This window comes from Lepus europaeus, chromosome Y (assembly GCF_033115175.1).
Source record: "Lepus europaeus isolate LE1 chromosome Y, mLepTim1.pri, whole genome shotgun sequence".
Classification (NCBI taxonomy): Eukaryota; Metazoa; Chordata; class Mammalia; order Lagomorpha; family Leporidae; genus Lepus; species Lepus europaeus.
The window spans coordinates 19,907,114-19,927,252 of NC_084851.1; the positions used below are offsets into that span (position 1 = coordinate 19,907,114).

General features: G+C 42.7%; 1 protein-coding gene across 1 annotated transcript in view; it reads right to left on the reverse strand.

Annotated features, from left to right (window-relative positions):
- LOC133754138 (DNA-directed DNA/RNA polymerase mu-like) overlaps nt 1–5,859 on the reverse strand; it is a 51,948-nt gene extending 46,089 nt beyond the window's left edge. The window contains exon 1 of the mRNA XM_062184695.1: nt 5,103–5,859. Within this exon, the coding sequence (XP_062040679.1) occupies nt 5,103–5,859 (757 nt within the window). The remainder of the gene's footprint in view (nt 1–5,102) is intronic.
- Nucleotides 5,860–20,139: the final 14,280 nt, after the last annotated feature.

The following is a 20,139-nucleotide window of genomic DNA, read 5'->3' on the forward strand; positions in this document are numbered from 1 at the left end:
TATATAAACTTTAGATAGATTAAAAAATAGAGAAAAATCATAAAATTACAGGTATAGAAGGAGATATTATAGCTGATACCACAGAAGTAGAAAGAATCATAAAATTACTATGAATAATCGCATTGTAACAAATTTTAAAATCTCATATAAAGGGATATATTCCTAGTTATATATATTATAGCAATGACAAGTTGGTTTTTTTAAAGCTTTTTCTTTAATTAATTAATTTTTTTTTATTTTTTGACAGGAAGAGTGGACAGTGAGAGAGAGAGAAAGGTCTTCCTTTTCCATTGGTTCACCCTCCAATGGCCGCCACGGCTGCTGCACTGCACTGATTTGAAGCCAGGAGCCAGGTGCCTCTCCTGGTCTCCCATGTGAGTGCAGGGCCCAAGCACTTGGGCCATCCTCCACTGCTTTCCCGGGCCACAGCAGAGAGCTGGCCTGGAAGAGGGGCAACCGGGACAGAATCCGGTGCACCACCTGAGACTTAGAACCCGGTATGCCGGCGCCACAGGTGGAGGATTAGCCTAGTTAGCCACAGCACCAGCCTTTTTAAAGCTTTTTAATTTTATTTTTTGGAAGGTAGAATGACAAAGTGAGGGAGAGACAACAAAGGGATCATTAATCTATTGGTTCTTTCCCCAAAGGACCTCAATTGTCAGAGCTGAGATCAGCAAAAGCCATTAGCCTGGGAATCCATCTGAGTCTCCTACATGGATGGTAGGGGCCCAGCTATTCGGTCCATGATTCTCTGCCTTTTCAAGTACATAAGCAGGGGGCTGTGTTGGAAGCAGAACAATGGTGACCTGAACAGGCACTCTAATATGAAGTGTCAGCATCACAAGCAGTAGCTTAATCTGCTGTGCCACATGCTGGCCCTCATAGTTGGGTTTTAACCTGGGGGTAACATCATCATGTCTAAACTTTTGTAAATATAAAAGAATATCTGGCCAGCTCCGTGTCTCACTAGGCTAATCCTCTACCTTGCAGTGCTGGCACACTGGGTTCTAGTCCCGGTCAGGGCTCCGGATTCTGTTCTGGTTGCCCCTCTTCCAGTCCAGCTCTCTGCTGTGGCCCTGGAGTGCAATGGAGGATGGCCCAAGTGCTTGGGCCCTGCACCCCCCATGGGAGACAAGGGGGAAGCACCTGGCTCCTGCCTTCAGATCAGCGTGGTGCACCGGCCACAGTGCGCTGGCTGCGGTGGCCATTGGAGGGTGAACCAACAGCAAAGGCAGACCTTTCTCTCAGTCTTTCTCTCTCACTTTCCACTCTGCCTGTCAAAAAAAAAAAAAAAACAACAATTTCTGAAAGTCTTAAAAAGATTTCAGAATGTAAGGTTGCAAGGAACACAGTTCAAAGATTACTACAATAATATTGGGATACATAGTATTAACCTGAACTTAGGTAAAGACATGGGAGAGAGCGGAATCAACAAAAAAAGACTAGGAATGACACTCACACTGAAGAAAGGTACCCTGGGAATTATATTAACTCCTTGGCTGAGCATTACCTTATATGCATTTTTTATTCAATTTAAATATAAAGGCTATTTCTGAGAAAGCATTATGACAGTGCTTGATGTGCACTGCTAAGCAGTACATGCAGATATTCTTAAATTATAGCATATGTAAGAATGTCTTATATTCTTGCACCAGTCTTATGTTTACAATGAATTCCAAGTTGTTCATTTAGCAATATTGAAGTTTTAGAATAAGGCCACTCAAAATCCTCTCAGGTTATTTCAGGTGACTGAGTGATTATTCTAGTCAATTATTATTGTAATTAAAATTATTCTAGTTGTAACTTTAAAAATACTTGCATTTTTGTATTATATTCTTAAATGTACAGAAGTACTAATTATTTTTATGAGGAAAGCCACAAGTACTTGTTAATAGAACCAATTTCTTGTGTTTTAATCACACTTTCACACTAAATCCCTTTGCAAGACAAAGTTTTTTTCATTTTCCTTTTATATTTTAAACATGTATTTTTGATGTTTTGAAAAAGACTACTTGTTTATTTCCAACTACTTGAAAAGCAGAGAAAGACAAAGAAAAGAAATAGAGAGATAAATCTTCTTGCTACTGTTATACTCCCTAAATTTCAAGAACTGTCAGGGCTGGAAAAATCACAGCCAGGAGCAAGGACCATGAGCTAGAGAGTCTATCTGTGACTCATGTGTCACGTGGGTAAGCAGAAACCCAAATGATCCACCATCTACTGCTTTTCAGGGTGTGCTGGCAGAAAGTCGGATTGGATGCCGGGTTGCCAGGACATATGTCAGCACTCAAATACTATTGTGGGTATCTCAAGTGATGGCTTAGTTCACTGTACCACACTCACCCCTACCTTACTCTCTTGCAATATATCACTATGATTTTATAATGTGTTTGTTTAGGGAAGTCAGTTGGCCATCCTTTATAAGATCCATAATATGTTATGAAAGTCATAGAATTCTGTTGTTGGAATTAAAGTGAATTTAACAAAGCCATACTGCTTAATAATAATAATTTCATGGAATGTCCTGCAATGAACTTAAATATTTTACAAATAATAGTTTTCAGTACCAATAAATCTTGTTTTTATTGAAAATATCTTTAGGGGTGGGCATTTGTCTTAGTGACTAAGACTTGGTATAATTGTACCCCATATTAGAACACCTGGGTTCAAATCCTGGGTCCACTTCTGTTTTCTGTTTCCTGAATGATAGATTGTGGTTCAAGTACTGGAATCCCTGCCACTGCTGTGGGGGACTCAGATTGAGCTCTTGGCTTCTGGCTTTGGCCTAGTTCATAACTGGATGTTGCAGGCATTTGGGTAGTGCACCAGAAGGTGGGCGATATATCTTGGTCTCTCTATCTCTGCCTTGCGAATCGAAAATGAATTTTAAAAATATTAAACTTGGTTTATTTCTATAAAACACTATCTGTAACTTAGAAAGCTTAATGTAAATTTGATTATATGTTGAGTTAGCATGAGTGGCATGATTTTTTTTTTGTTCCTTAATATTATTCACTCTCTTTCTAATTTAATCCCCATTGCCCTTTAAGTTACATAGAAACTATCACTAGGAAAAAATCACTTTACAAATTGCATTACAAACACATTCTATGTAAAGAGAGTATTTTACCCATTTTAATTTTTGACTTTACCCTACCCATTTTAAATTCTATTTCACGTTTTTAATGTTTTGTTTTATTTAAACATTTTAATTTTTGTCTGTTCTTCACTGAATCCTTACTCAAAAACAAGTCCTGGACCCTAAGTTCTGGACACTGAAGTGAGAACCTTAAGTTATTTCTCTCCACATGAATTCCCCACAATGTATACAGTATATAAAATGAAACAGAGATATTAAAAATAAACTATGGGAAACAATCAATTTTTAAAAAAATATTTTATTTCCCTCCAATGGCTGCTGCGGCTTGCGCACCACGCTGATCCGAAGCCAGGAGCCAGGTGCTTCTCCTGATCTCTCGTGCGGGTTCAGGGCCCAAGGACTTGGGTCATCCTCCACTGCCTTCCCTGGCCATAGCAGAGAGCTGGCCTGGAAGAGGGGCAACCGGGAAAGAATCCGGTGCCCCAACAGGGACTAGAACCCGGTATGCCGGCGCTGCTAGGTGGAGAATTAGCCTGTTAAGTCACGGCGCCAGCTCAACAATCAATTTTGTTCAATCACTCACATCTGTCAATAACGTGTTCCATAGAGGGGATTATGATTAACTTGGACACCGACTGAGGTTTAGGCTTTGCTTCTGCTGCTCTGAAAGGCGGCCTGGGTGCTTCTCCCTCTCAGGGGAGGAGGGCCTGCGGGAGCTGGGCGCCCAGTGTTCCTGGTCACAGGAGGGCGGCCTCGGCCACTGTTCCTGAGCAGTGGAGCTGCTGCCCTCAGACTTCCTCACTCTCGCTGGCAGCCTTGTCCTTGTCGGGAAGAGGTACCTGGGCTGTGGTTTTATTCCATTCCCCATCTCTCACTCGGCGGAGGAGCTCAAGAGACACTCGCCCCCTTCAATGGGGAGGTAAGACCTCCTTCATGGCTGATCCTTCTAGTAGCTTTTCCCAGCATAGGAAACTTGAGGCAAGCCCAGCAGAGGAGCAAGCCCTGGCCTCAACGTCCCAGCACACAGCCTTCCTGTTCCCACAGTCTTAACTCACAGTGACTGTAGCCAAGCAAAGAGGTTAAACGGAAGTGCACGCGCACCTGCAGAAGGCAGTCACTGCGCACGCGCACGGAAGACCAGCAGCCACCAATAATCAGTGCCTATGTTGAGTCTTCACTTCTGAGCAATGGCCTTCCCTGCTTTCAAAATGGGTGGGTCCTGGTGACAGCTGGCAACATTTCAAGAAGCAAAGATTCAGATCTGGAACTTCAGTAAGCTGAAGACCTTGTCCCTAGTAAGTTTCCCTAAATTCTCTGTGCCTCTCTTTATCCCTGAGGTACACGTCCCTCTGTTCTAGACAGTTTCTTTGGGAATTTAATAGCTGCAGCAAAACTATGCTTTCATGACTTTAGAAACCGACCATACATGTTGCCAATTGTGATTTTAGAAACAGAAATCAGTGCATGTTTGTGTTATTTGAATTTTGATTATTTTTATAGGAACAACCAAAGAAAAACTACAGTTTTATGTTATAGATCATGTAAAACATAATAAACATAGATATTTAGGAATATAGAATAAATTTTAAAACTCTTCAAAACAGTATTTTAAATATCACTTATTTGTATTCAGCCACTTTTTCCAAAAATGTTTGTCTCTTTTTTGTATTTTGATGATACTCTGATTTATAAATAATTGTTAATATTTCTGACTAGTTTTTGTGCTCTGCAATTGTACAGACTGCATTTCTGAGAGAAGATCTGTCTTGTACAGTATCCTATGTAATAAAGGGAATGGGTTTTATTTAATTAGCATTTTATTGAGCACAACTATTATGATTGCAGTATTGATAATATATTATGGAGGAAAATAAAAGAAAAAACCTGCTAGCATATATATGTATTTTATATATGGAAAGGAAAATTTTTGTTTGGCTTTTATAGTACTTTCTGATTTTAAATCTATTTTCTTTTTCTTTTTTTTTTTTAGCCCTCTTGGTACCGCGGTCAGCAGTCCTCACCCCTACCCCAAACATCTGGGTGAAGAGCTTCATGGTCCGGAACCTCTCTGAGCTCTGCACCCACTCCACCTCCTCACACACCCTGTGCTCCAGCAGCTCCTGGACCACCCTGGAAGAATATTCTCGGAAGTGGGGCAGCCCCTGCAGCTGGCTCGGCGCTGTGAAAGGGCAGGGCAGGGCCTGGAGCACCGAGGCCGCTCTGTGGAAAGGCAGGAGGCGGCCCTCGCTGCCTTCCAAGCCGGCTGCTTCCGCCAGCGTCTCCAGGGCCTCCAAGAGAGCGGTGTTGTGGTGAGGGAGGGGCGTGGGCCGCTGGCAGGCATACATGGGCACCCTCCCCAGCCTTGGGGGCTCTTCCTCGGGCTCAGCCACCTCCAGGCAGTGCCTGGGCTCCACGGGGACGGGCTGCCCTGTGGCCATGCTCTCTAACCAACCATTGTCCAGCAGAGCCGGGCCGGGGCAGCCTGGGGGCACAGCCGCTGCCTTGCACTCCCACCAGCCCTTCGCCTCCTCGGCTGAAGCCTGCTCCATCACCACGTGGGTCACCTCCGAGCTGCAGGCATCCAGGACCCGGAAACCTTTCAACAGCACCAGGCGTGTGAGGAAGGCCCGGCGACTGCGACCCATGCGCGGCTCCACCAGATTAATGACGACATCGGGGAAACCCAGGGAGGCCGGTGCGGAGGCGGCGGCTGTACTACTGGGGTACGCTCTCCACGCTTGGCGCCGCTTCGGGAGCATCCAGGCCACGGAAGAAGCCGGGCAGAAGCCAGAAGGAAGCCGGGCGGAAGAAGGGACACGCACCTCTATTTTCTTTCTGATCTAGAAAACAAAGTGGATGATCTAATTACTGAATAAAAAATAAAAGGAATTTTTACCAAAGTCTCAATGCAGAAATGAATAAGCTGGCCAGCACCGAGGCTCAACAAGCTAATCCTCCGCCTAGCGGCGCCGGCACACCAGGTTCTAGTCCTGGTTGGGGTGCCAGATTCTATCCCGGTTGTTCCTCTTCCAGGCCAGCTCTCAGCTGTGGCCTGGGAGTGCAGTGGAGAATGGCCCAAGTCGTTGGGCCCTGCACCCTATGGGAGACCAGGAGAAGCACCTGGTTCATGGCTTCAGATCAGTGCGATGAGCCGGCTGTGGCAGCCATTGGAGGGTGAACCAACAGCAAAGGAAGTCCTTTCTCTCTGTCTCTCTCTCTCACTGTCCACTCTGCCTGTCAAAAAGAAAAAAAAAAGAAAAGAAAACAAAAGAAAGAAATGAATAAGCTTAGTATGGTAACAGAGGGTATAAATTATAGTAAGAATCTATTGGCTTCTCAAATGTTGCAATTTCAGTCCAGAAAATAGTTTGATTCAAAACCTGAAGTACATTATAAAGCTGGAAACAGAATGTTTTGGCAGCTCCTCCGTTCTTTCACATGTCAGAAAAATAAGTTAAGTTTTGATCTGGAATACCATTAAATTTTGAGAAAATTTCTAATATGAGACATCAAGATAAGAAAAATCAGTTAGGGAAAATGTTTAAAAAACTGTCCAGCAAGAGTGGTAGGAGGTAGAAAAGAGACATTTCATTGCAAAATTTGATATTGAAGACCTACAAATTAGATAAATGTAGTTTGAAAATGTTTCCTGTCATCATTTAGAAAATAGCAAGCCTATTGAGAATAAACACAAATGATAGGAAATTTCTTGGAAAACATTAAAGATGAAATGAAGCAGATGAATTAAGATTTGTTTAAATATTTTTTCAAGTGCTTTATAGGTCTCCGTGAAGAAATGGAGTTTAAATGTTTTTAGGGCAATTTTGGATGTTGCCATTCTGGGTAAAAAGACACTACATTTTCTTGCCCAAAATACACCTTTTTGAAAGACCAATCTGCTTTGATAATTCATTAGAAATTCATTAGAGTTCTCTCAAAGAATAGAAAAATCACTAAAGTTTCATAATGCAATATTTAATCATAATGGTAGAAATAATGTTATAACTAACTTCTATTCAGATAAATGACTATCAAAATGTATGCTAGAATATCATTTTATATACTAAAATATGTACACATAAAGAGGTATTCACAAAAATTGCAATTCAAATATGAAATTAATAAATTAGTAATTTTTATACATTGTAATATAAATTCTTGTATTTTGAGTTATTCTTAAAGATTGATGTTTTATGACTATAAAGGCACACAGTATTTCTGCTTTATTTTTATTGAGACACTATGTAAGATACTGACATTTCTTAAGTTTATTTGGGGAGAACATTAAATTCAGCTAAGATTTTCATTAAAAATTTTAATAATTTTTTTTAAAAATGAAGTCACATTTAATAACCACATCAGACCTGCATATGAGCTTAACAAATGAATAATTACAAAGTAACAAAGAAGAGCATATTTTGCTTCTCATTATAATTCCCAGTATTTTCTCCCCGTCATAACTATAATTCACTTCTTCAGTCCCTTCTGCTCACTCTGCTGTGGCATGACACGACTCTGTTTTCATGAGACTGAGCTGGCTCATTCTCATTTCTAGCATAGCTCCTCCTGTCAGCTATGTCATCCCACTACAAGATGGAAACCAGCATGAGAGGGATGGTGGCCTAAACTAATATCTAAAGACAGATCAGAACCCATGGCCTCCTGAGCCCACAACCTCTGTAAGTACTGCTGAGCATGAGAATATCTTATTGTTAAAACTGTCTCTGGCTGGCACCATGGCTTAACAGGCTAATCCTCTGCCTTGCGGCGCTGGCACACCAGGTTCTAGTCCTACTTGGGGTGCCAGATTCTATCCCGGTTGCCCTTCTTCCAGGCCAGCTCTCTGCTATGGCCCAGGAAGGCAGTGGAGGATGGCCCAAGTGCTTGGGCCCTGCACCCGCATGGGAGACCAGGAGAAGCACCTGGATCCTGGCTTCAGATCAGCGCAATGCGCCGGCCGCAGCGGCCATTGGAGGGTGAACCAACGGCAAAAAGGAAGACCTTTCTCTCTGTCTCTCTCTCTCACTATCCACTCTGCCTGTCAAAAAATAAATAAATAAAAAAATAAAAAATAAAAAAATAAAAAAACTGTCTTTGACCAAGTTAGCTGAATGGTGACTTTCACTTGAAATATGGATGCCTGGACACCAGAGTTCTAAGTTATATTATGTTCTATCACTAAGGAAATGATGTCACCTTACTCTCTTACTTAAATCCTCTCTTCTAATAGGAAAACTCAAAATCATCCTCCTTTGATTTCCCAGGCACATTAGCAGAGAGGTGGATTGTAAATGGAGCAGCTAGGACTTGAATTGGTGCCCTTAATGGATGCTGGCACTGCAGATCAGGGCTGTAACCCACTGTGCAACAGCGCTGGCCCCTAGTGGTTACTTTTGACTTTTCTATTTTTCATGTTTCCATCAAAATGGTTATGTTACTTTACACAAAAGCAAAATATTAAAAAAATAACATTCTAGCACTATCTATATTATAGATAAGCATGCAGCTAAAATTTCTTTTTAAATTATGTATAAAATGCAAAGCCTAAACCACATCCACATGAATATTTCATTCATAAATTAATTTAATTTAAAATTTTAAACTATAGTCTGAATACCTCTGTTCTTTCTCATGCTAACAGTCCCTACTTAATAATTAACTCATATAGACTCATTTCATTTACTCTACAGTTGGATTTATTTTAATTGCAGTATTGTAAGGATGTAGCAAGTTAATATGCAGGTAGCAAGTAGGCAATCACTTTGGAAATCTTCAAAGTGTACTCTGATAAAATGAAAGCCCATTAACCATATGAACAAAATATTATTGGCTAAGAATCTGGTCTTCAATATCAGATATACCTATATTCAAATTCCAGTTTTCTTAATAACATCTTGAGTGCTTCCAAGCAATATAATGACACTTTGTAATCTTTATCATCTTCAGCAGAAATTGGGATAATGGAAACATATAGTGCTAGTGAAAATTCAATGAGATAAGTAATATTTGCCAGTCACAGTGCCTGAAACAAATTCATAACTTATTCATTGAAGATTTCCAGGTGTAATCCATTTGAGATTACTTCTGAACTTAATACAGCAGAACAGGAGGTCCAAGATGGCTAAATAGAGATAAGATGTGCTGATTTTGACCACAGGAAGATAACAGGAAGAAGGTGTAGTAACTGCATTTCCAGGACAGAGTTTAAGAGAAGTTTGCAGTGGAAATCCTATGGAAAGTAGGAAGACTTTGTGGAGCAGGGATAGTACAAATACATAGCAGTGGGTGGGGATACCATGTGGGACTCCCACAGCTGGATCTGGAGGAGACACCATCTTCCTGGAGCTAGGTGAGCTCTATCTGTGACATCCTGTGTCACCTGTGATATTACCTGAGGGAGAACCATGTGGACAGCTTTGACTTTGAGTCAAGCCTGGTAGGACAGTAAGGGACAGTTTTCCCACCGTACCCTTTGACAGAAGAGCACACTGATTTCTCTCTATTCCCCCACAAAGGTGCAGGTGACTAGCAGGAAGAAAGTGCCATCTTAATAAGGCAAGTAAAGGCTTCTGCAGCTCATGTGTGCATGACTAGGGCTATTTATCTATTTATTTATTTTTGTATAAGGAATACAACTTCATGTATTTAATATATAAGGAGTTGGGAATATGATGCTTCTTCTCCCCCTCCCTCTCTCCCATCCAAACTCCTGCCTTTCTTCATACTCCCTCTTTTTTACCCATAATTATATATATATATATATATATATTTATAATTATACATATATAATTCTAATTATATATATATTTAACTTTTATTTAATGAATATAAATTTCCAAAGTACAGCTTATGGACTACAATGCTCCCCCATAACTTCCCTCCCACCCACAACCCTCCCCTTTCCCACTCCCTCTCCCCTTTCATTCACATCAAGATTCATTTTCAATTCTCTTTATATAAAGAAGATCAGTTTAGCATATATTAAGTAAAGATTTAAAACAGTTTGCACCCACATAGAAACACAGTGAAACATACGGTTTGAGTACTAGTTATAGCATTAAATCACAATGTACAGCACATTAGGGTAGAGATCCTACATGAGAAGTAAGTGCACAGTGACTCCTGTTGTTGACTTAACAAATTGACACTCTTGTTTATGGCATCAGTAATCCCCCTAGGCTCTGATCACAAGTTGCCAAGGCTATGGAAGCCTTTTGAGTTCACCAACTCTGATCATATTTAGACAAGGTCATAGTCAAAGTGGAAGTTATCTCCTCCCTTCAGAGAAAGGTACCTCCTTCTTTGATGACCTGTTCTTCCCACTGGGATCTCACTCATAGAGATCTTTCATGTAGGTCATTTTTTTTTGCCAGAGTGTCTTGGCTTTCCATGCCTGAAATACTCTCATGGGCTTTTCAGCTGGATCCACATGCCTTAAGGGCTGATTCTGAGGCCAGAGTACTGTTTAGGACATCTGCTATTCTATGGGCCTGCTGTGTATCTTGCTTCCCATGTTGGATAGTTCTCTCCCTTTATTAGTATTTACAGCTACTAGTCTTGCTTATGTGATCCTTTTGTCCTATCAATAGTCCTATCATTATGATCAATTGTGAGCAGAAATTGATCACTTGGACTAGCGAGATGGCATTGGTACATGCCACCTTGATGGGGTTGAATTGGAATCCCCTGGTATGTTTCTAATTCTACCATTTGTGGCAAGTCAGCTTGAGCATGTCCCAAATTGCACATCTCTTCCCTCTCTTATTCCCATTCTTATATTTAACAGCAATCACTTTTCAGTTAAGTTTCAACACTTAATAATAACTGTGTATTGATTACAGTATTCAACCAAAAATATTAAGTAGAACAAACAAAAAAAAATACTAAGAGAGAATAACATATTAAGTTGTTCATCAACAGTCAGGGCAAGGGCTGATCAAGTCACCGTTTCTCATAGTGTTCATTTCATTTTAACGGGTTTCCTTTTTGGTGCTCGGTTAGTTGTTACTGATCAGGGAGAACAAATGATATTTGTCCCTTTGGGATGGGCTTATTTCACTCAGCATAATGTTTTCCAATTCCTAACAGGGATCCATAATTATTTTTAATTATTTATTTATTTGAAAGTTAGAGTTATACAGAGAGAGAAGCAAAGGTAGAGAGATAGAGAGAGGTCTTCATCCTCAGATTCACTCTCCAATTGACCACAACAACCTGAGTTGCACCAGTCATTTCACACTTAGCCCCTGGAAACCTGCAATATATTCTGGGCTTATGATTGGCATCCTTAGATTCCACAAATAAGTGGCATTTATTTTTTCTGTGTTATGTTAAACAGCATAAGGTCCATTTTCATACTTTGGGATTCATGTAGTGACAAAACATCAGAATTTCTTTTTTAAGGTTGAATTTGATTCCACCTTGTGTACGTGTCTTATTCTCTCTTTTCATCTGTTGACACATGATGTAGTTATTTCTATATCTTGTACTTGTGAATAATGCTTACATGAACATGCATGTGCAGGTATATCCTAAAGATAGTGATTTTATTTCTTTTCTATACACATCCATTAGTGGGACCTTTGTCCTTCATTCCATTTTTAGAGGTACCTCCATCGTGTTTTCCATAGTGGATGTATCAATTTACATTCCTACAATTCATGTGTTTCCTTTTCTCTTGTTCAAAACTTATCTTTTTTTTACTTTTTGATAATATCCATTTTTACATATGTGAGGTGATAACCACTGTAGTCTTGATGAGCAATTCTGAGTGCCACCTTTTACAAAGATGTATCTGTTTATTTGAAAGCCAGAGTTATACAGAGAGAGAAGGAGAGGCAGAGAGAGAGAGAGAGAGAGAGAGAGAGAGACTTTCCATTTTTCCATCTGCTGGTTCACTCTCCAGATGGCCACAACAGCCAGAGCTGCGCTGATCTGAAGCGAGGAACAAGGAGCTTTTTCCAGGTCTCCCTCATGGGTGCAGGAGACCAAGAACTTGGGCCACACTTTACTGCTCTCCAAAGCCATAGTTGACAGCTGGATTGGAAAGTAGAGCACAAAAGTTGCAACTTTACTTGCTACAACAGATCACTGATCCTTCCATTCTTATTTTTTACAGAAATCAATTTTCAATTAATATTTATACTCATAAGATTCAACATACACCAAGTGGAGTGTTCACTGACTAGTATGAAGAAAGAAAGGAGTAAAGAACAAAAACAAACAAGAAAAGCAGTATTCCCCAATAATCAAGGCATGGGCTGTTCAACATCTCATGCCTCAAAGTGTCAATTTCACTCCTGTAGATTACATTTTAAGTACTCTATTAGTTACCATAGATCAGAAAGACCATATGGTATTTGTCGTTTTGTGACTGGCTTATTTCATTAATATAATGGTTTCCAGTTGAATCCACTGTTGCAAATGACAAGATTTTATTGTTTTTTTTAACACTGTGTAGTATATGTGTATATACTACACATGTATATCTGTCATTATTTCTTTATCCATCTTTGAGGTGATGGAAATCTGAATTGATTCCATATCTTAGCTATTTTACATTTAGCTGAAGTGGACATAAGTGTACAGATAATTCTTTCATATGATCATTTCATTTCCTTTGGATAAATTCCCAGGAGTGGGTTGGCTAGGTGATGTGGTAGGTCTATATTCAGCTTTCTGAGCTATCTGCATACTGTTTTCCAAAGTCGCTGTACAAGTTTGTATTCCCATCAACAATGGATTAAATAACTTTTCTCCCCCCATTCTTGCCAGCATTTGTTGTTCCTTAATTTCTATATGATAGTCATTCTTTTTTATTTTTATTTTTATTTATTTGACAGGTAGAGTTATAGACAGAGAGACAGAGATAAAGGTCTTCCTTCCATTGGTTCACTCACCAAATGGCTGCTACGCCCAGGAGCCAGGTGCTCCCTCATGGTCTCCCATGCGGGTGCAGGGCCCAAGCACTTGGGCCATCCTCCACTACCTTCCTGGGTACAGCAGAGAGCTGGACTGGAAGAGGAGCTAGTGGGACTAGAACCCAGTGCCCATATGGGATGCTGGCACCACAGGCAGAGGATTAGCCAAGTGAGCCACAGTACCGGCCCCTAAATGATAGTCATTCTAACAAGAGTGAGGTGAAACTACGTTTGATTTTGATTTGCATTTCCCCGATGGCTAGAAATCCTGAACATTTTTTCATGTGTCTATCTGCCATTTGAATTTCCTCTCTTGAAACAAAAAAATTCTTTAGTTCCTTTACCCATTTCTTAATTGGATTGTTTGTCTCCTTGTTGTTGAGTTTCTTGAGCTCTTTATAGATTCTGGAAGTTAATCCTTTGTCAGTTGTTTTGTTTGCAAATATTTCCTCCCATGCTGTTGGTCACCTCTTCCCTTTGTTGAGTGTTTCATTTGTAGTGAGAAACTTCTCAGTTGTATGTAACCCAATTGTTAATCTTGGCTCTGATTGCCTGTGCTTCTGGGGGTGCTTTTCTAAGAAGCCTTTCCCTATGCCAACACCTTGTGGCATTACCCAATATTCCCTAGTATTTTGATGGTATTACTTTGTAGATTTAGGTCTCTGATCCATTTTGAGTGGATTTTTGTGTAAGGTGTGAGGCAGGAGACTTGTTTCATACTTCTGCATATGGGAATCCAGGTTTCCCAGCACCATTTTTTGAAGAGACTATCTTGGAACCGGGAGTTGTTTTTTGATTCTTTGTCTAGGATAAAGTGGTTGTAGATATGTGGATTTATTTCTGGGGTTTCTGCTCTGCTCTGTTGTTCTACATGTCTGTTTGTGCCATTACCAGGCTGTTTTGATTATACCTGCCCTGTAGTATGTCTTGAGGTCTGGTGTTGTGATATCTTCCACTTCATTTTTTGTTGTATAAAATTGATTTAGCTATTTGGGGTCTCTTGTACTACTATATAAATTCATCATCATTTTTTCTAGATCTGAGAAGAATGTTATTGGAAATTTTGTTGGGATCACATTGAATCTACAAATTTCTTTCAGTAGTTTGGACATCTTGAAGATGTTGATGCTTCCAATCTATGAACATGGAAGATATTTCCACTTTTTATGTCTTCTTCTATTTCATTTTTTAGTTTTGTAATTTTTATCACAGAGGTCATTGGGATCCTTGGTTAAATTTATTCCAAGGTGCTTGATTGCTTTTTTAGCTATCATGAATGGGACTGATCTTTGAAGTTCTTTCTCATCTATGGCATTGTCTGTGTATACAAAGGTTCTTCATTTTTTTTGTCTGTTGATTTTATATCCTGCTACATTATCAAACTTGCTTATTCATGGGGTCTTTTGGGTTCATTATATATATATATATATATATATATATATATATATATATATATATATATATATATATATATATATATAAAATCATGCCATCAGCAAATAGGGATAGTTTGAATTCTTCCTTCCCAATTTGTATCCCTTTGATTTCTTTTACCTCCCTGATGGCTCTGGTTAAATCTTTCAGGACTATATTAAATAGAAATTATGAGAATGGGCATCTTTGATTCTGAATGTTAATGGGAATGCTTCCAATTATTTCCCATTCAGTAAAAAGTTGGCTGTTGGTTTGTCTTAGATTGCTTAGATTATATTGAGGAATGCTCCTTTTATACCCAATGTGCTTAAAATTTTCATCACAAAAGGGTGTTAGATTTTGTCACATGCTTTCTATGCATCTACTGAGATAATCATATGGTTTTTGGTACTCTGCTTGTTAATGTGGTTAATCATGTTTATTGATTTTCAGATGTTAATCATCTCTGCATAGAGTAAATCCCACTTGGTCTGGGTGAAGGATATTTCTGATGTGTTGTTAGATTTGATCAGGTAGTATTTTGCTGAGTATTTTTGTGTCTACATTCATCGAGGATATTAGTCTATAGTTCTCTTTCTCTGTCTTATCTTTTTCTGGCTTAGGAATTAAGTTGATGCAGGCTTCATAGAAGGATTTTGGGAGGATTACCTCCCTTTCAATTGCTTTGAATAGCTTGATAAGAATGGGAGTTGGTTCTCCTTTAGATGTTTGGTAGAATTCTGACTTGAAGCCTTCAGGACCTGGGCTTCTCTTTGTTGGAATGGCCTTTATTACTGATTTGATCTCTGTTTTGATAAATAGTCTGTTTAGATGATTTATGTCTTCATGGCTCAATTTATGTAGGTTGTATGTGCCAGGAATATATCCATTTCTCCTAGGTTTCCTATTCTATTAGCATACAGCTCTTTGTAGTATTTCCTGATACATCTTTTTATTTGTATTGTTATGAAGGACCCTTATGGGGGGAGAGGGACGGGGAACTGGGACTGGGCAGATATCAGGGGCTTCTTAAGAGGTTAGATGTTCCCCAGGGTCCAGCGGGCACGTTCTCTGGGAAGAAAAAGTCTATCCCCTTTAGAGAACCTCTAGGCATGCCCAGAGCAGAGCTGCCACTCCCCTTCGGAGAGTCTCAGTACTCTCCTTAGCATTCTCCTCAGCTGGTTCCCTCAGCATTCTCCTCAGCATTCTCTTCAGCTGGTTCCCTCAGCACTCTTCTCAGCATTCTCCTCAGCTGGTTCCCTCAGCACTCTCCTCAGCACTCTCTGGTATGCTAATTGTCCCTCCGAACCGGCCAATCCCATATGCTAATTTGTTGACTATATAACCTGTGTGAAACTGCCGCTCGGGGCTCCTCACCACCTTAGGTGGGGGCCCGTTTGCGCAAACGTACAATAAATACCTCATGCTTTTTGCATCAACTGGTCTGGAGTCTGGATTTTTGGGCGTCCTCTCGAGCAAGTGGGCATCTCTACAACTGAGAGGTCCAACATTTTGGCGCCCAACGTGGGGCTCGAGGTCACCCTCAGACCCATTCTCTGCAGGACCAGTTGGAGGTATAATTAAGTGTTTTCTGTTTGTTGTTCTTCGTCTTGAGTATTCTGATTCTGACTGGAGTATTCTGACTGGCCAGTATCTGACCTGACTCTGTGGGACCAGTGGGGGAGGCAGGCGTGCCCAGCAACCCCTGGTCCGTTCCCCGGAGGATGCTCCGGGTTATGAGGGGAAACCCTCGGTCCGTTCCCCCGGAAGACGCACCCGGGGTGGTCTGGGTGGTCTGGAGGTGGGTCGGAGACCAAGTCTCCCTCCTTCCCGGGGAGGGCTGGTCAGGCAGCCGCTCCCAAAACTAGTGCAATAGCGTTTGATTTGTCTTAGCCATGTGGTTTGTCTTGCTTATTGTATATGTCTGTGCATTGGCTGTTCTTTTTGTTTGGGTTGAAATCCTTGCACACATGGGTCAACAAATAACCACCCCTTTAAGTCTCACTCTAGATCACTGGAAGGACGTTCGAGAACGTGCGCGCCACCTCTCAGTGGAGATTAAAAGGAAACAATGGGCAAAATTCTGTTCCTCAGAGTGGCCGGCCTTCGAGGTCGGCTGGCCAAGGAACGGCACTTTTAACCTCGATATTATTTTACAGATTAAGGCGCGGGTCTTTCAGCCAGGATCCAATGGACACCCTGATCAGGTGCCCTACATTACTACGTGGGAGGATCTTTCACGTAATCCCCCTCCCTGGGTAGAACCCTTCTCCTTCCCGATGGAGCCCATACGGACCCCGTTACCCCCTCCTCCTAACCCGGTTGTGCCAACCTCCTCCTTATACCCTCTGAAGGAGATTCGAGATCCAAAACCTGACAAGCCACCGGTTCTTCCGGCTGATCAGGACTTTCTGCTCTTTGACTCTCCCCCGCAGGAACTCCCACAACAACCAGAGCGGGATGTGCAACCTTCTGCACCACCCCCTGATTCCAGGCAGGGGAAGAAGTCTCAGCGCCTTCCCCACCCTCCAGCCACCTGCGCCTCCGTCGGGGGCAGGCAGGGGGCTCGGGAAGCATCTGGAATTCGCAGGCTTTTCCTCTTCGCTCGGTGGCTGGCCAGATGCAGTACTGGCCATTTTCTGCTTCCGATCTTTACAATTGGAAAACCCATAACCCCTCTTTCTCTCAGGACCCCCAGGCTCTGACTGGGCTGATCGAGTCAATTTTATTGACTCATCAGCCCACCTGGGATGATTGTCAGCAGCTTCTGCAGACCCTCCTCACTACTGAGGAAAAGCAGCGTGTCTACCTTGAGGCACGGAAAAACGTCCCTGGAGCAGATGGCCGACCGACCCTACTGCTAAACGAAATCGAGGAGGCGTTTCCCTCAACCCGTCCTGATTGGGACTATACCACCGTTGCTGGTAGGGAGCGACTTCGTCTTTATCGCCAGATTCTCCTTGCGGGTCTCAGAGGGGCTGGAAAGCGCCCCACCAATTTGGCCAAGGTACGTGCAGTAGTACAGGGGGCTGAGGAAACGCCGGCAGGCTTCCTAGAAAGATTAATGGAAGCCTACCGTATGTACACCCCGTTTGACCCCCTGGCAGAGGACCGGCAGGGAGATGTAATCATGTCCTTTATAGGACAGTCAGCGCCGGACATCTGCAATAAATTGCAGCGGCTAGAGGGGCTTCAGGGGTATACTATACACAATTTAATGAAGGAAGCAGAAAAGATTTACAACAAAAGGGAGACCCGAGAGGAGAAGGAGGAAAGGATCCGCAAGGAGCAGGAGGAAAGGGAAGACAGAAGAGACAAAAGACGTAATCGAGAGCTTAGTAGAATTTTGGCCACCGTAGTGCAGGATATAGAAAGGAGTAGACCAGGACAGAATAGGGACTTGGGAGACAAACAAAAGCCTCGGGTGGAAAAAGATCAATGTGCCTATTGTAAAGAAAGAGGACACTGGGTCAAAGACTGCCCGAAGAAAACACAGGGACCAAAGAGGAGACCAGTTCCAATCCTGTCCCTGGAAGAAGACGACTAGGTGAGTCAGGGCCAGGAACCCCCCCCCCCCTGAGCCCAGGATAACCCTTGAAGTGGGGGGCAGACCGGTAATCTTCCTGATTGACACGAGAGCCCAGCACTCGGTACTGACTTCAGAAAAAGGGCCTTTAAGCTCACAGATTTTCCTCAGGCCTGGGCAGAGACTGCGGGAATAGGGCTGGCCGTCAACCGGCCTCCCTTGATCATAGATCTGAAGCCCACGGCCATTCCCGTATCAGTTCGTCAATATCCGATGGGCAAGGAAGCTAAGGAAGGTATCCGGCCGCATATCCGGAGACTGTTACACCTAGGCATTTTAAAAACCTTGTCGTTCACCTTGGAACACCCCCCTACTACTAGTAAAGAAGCCTGGTACGGGTGACTACCGCCCGGTACAGGACTTGCGGGAGGTTAACAGGAGAACGGAGGATATGCATCCCACAGTGCCCAACCCCTACAATCTGCTAAGTACCTTGCCTCCGACCCACGTATGGTACACTGTGTAAAATCTAAAAGATGCATTCTTTTGTTTAAGACTGAGCCCTCAGAGCCAATCCATCTTTGCTTTTGAGTGGAAAGACCCAGAGACCGGGTTTTCAGGACAACTCACCTGGACAAGGTTGCCCCAAGGATTTAAAAACTCGCCTACCTTGTTTGACGAAGCTCTGCACCTAGATTTGGCCGACTTCCGAGTCAACCATCCGGACCTGGTCCTCCTGCAATATGTGGATGACCTCCTCCTTGCCGCTGAAACTGAGCAGAGCTGCCACTCTCCTCAGCATTCTCCTCAGCAATTCATTGCCCTGGGCACCAACGAGGAGACGACCTCGTAGCAAGGGGAAACAGGATGGCAGACGAGGCCGCTAGGGCGGCAGCCCTGAGCCAACAGGTGCTCCTGTTAAAGACAATTGAGCCCACCCAAGTATCGAGGGAACCACCTTTCCTCTATTCGGACCAAGACTTAGATACGATTTAGCGGCTCAGTGCAGAGTATGATGAACAAATAAGGGTTTGGAGGCTCGGAGAGAAAATAGTCCTGCCACACCAATTGGCTAAAGAAATAATTACCAGCCTCCATCAATGGACTCATTTGGGATACAAAAAGCTAAAAGCAGCCTTACAGGAAGATAGGCAGTCTTACTACATCCCCGGATTTGACTCTTTAGCCCAGCAGGTGACTGAATCCTGTGTTCCGTGTGCCAAGGTAAATGCCAGACACCTCAAGCTCCCGGAGGGAGCTAGGGTAAGAGGAGACCGACCAGGAATCAACTGGGAGGTCGATTTCACTGAGATAAGGCCGGGCAGTTATGGGAATAAGTATCTTCTAGTTTTTGTAGACACCTTCTCCGGATGGACTGAGGCATTCCCCACAAAACGGGAAACCGCCCACGTGGTCATCAAGAAGATCATAGAGGAGATCTTCCCCCGGTTCGGCTTGCCTAAGGTAATCGGGTCCGACAATGGCCCAGCGTTTGTCTCCCAGGTAAGTCAGTTGGTGGCCAAAGCATTAGGCATAAATTGGAAATTGCACTGTGCCTATAGACCCCAAAGTTCAGGACAGGTAGAAAAAATGAACAGAACAATTAAAGAGACCTTGACCAAATTAGCGTTGGAGACTGGTGTTAAAGACTGGGTCCAACTCCTCCCTATGGTGTTGTTCCGGGTCCGAAACACGCCCTCTCATTGCGGGCTGACACCATATGAAATCCTTTATGGAGGGCCCCCACCAGTAGCAGGCTTGCTTGACCTTGCCAGTGACTCCGTTGCCGATGCCCCTAAGTTACAAGCCCGGTTGAGAGCATTCCAGATCATCCAGAACCAGGTCTGGAAACCTCTTGCAGCAGCCTACCAACCCGAGACGACAACCATCCCACATCCTTTCCAAATCGGTGATGCTGTGTATGTCCGAAGGCACCAATCTAAGACTCTAGAGCCCCGGTGGAAAGGCCCCTTCACTGTGCTGTTTACAACTCCCACTGCTCTCAAGGTCGACGGAATCGCTGCTTGGGTCCACGCCTCACACGTGAAGCGAGCACCACCTCCCCAGGGCCCCGAGGATCCGGATAGACCAGCCAAATGGAAGCTCCAGCGCACTCAGAACCCATTCAAGCTAAGACTTTTAAAAACTGTTTAATATTTATGATGTTCCTGGCCTTTCCC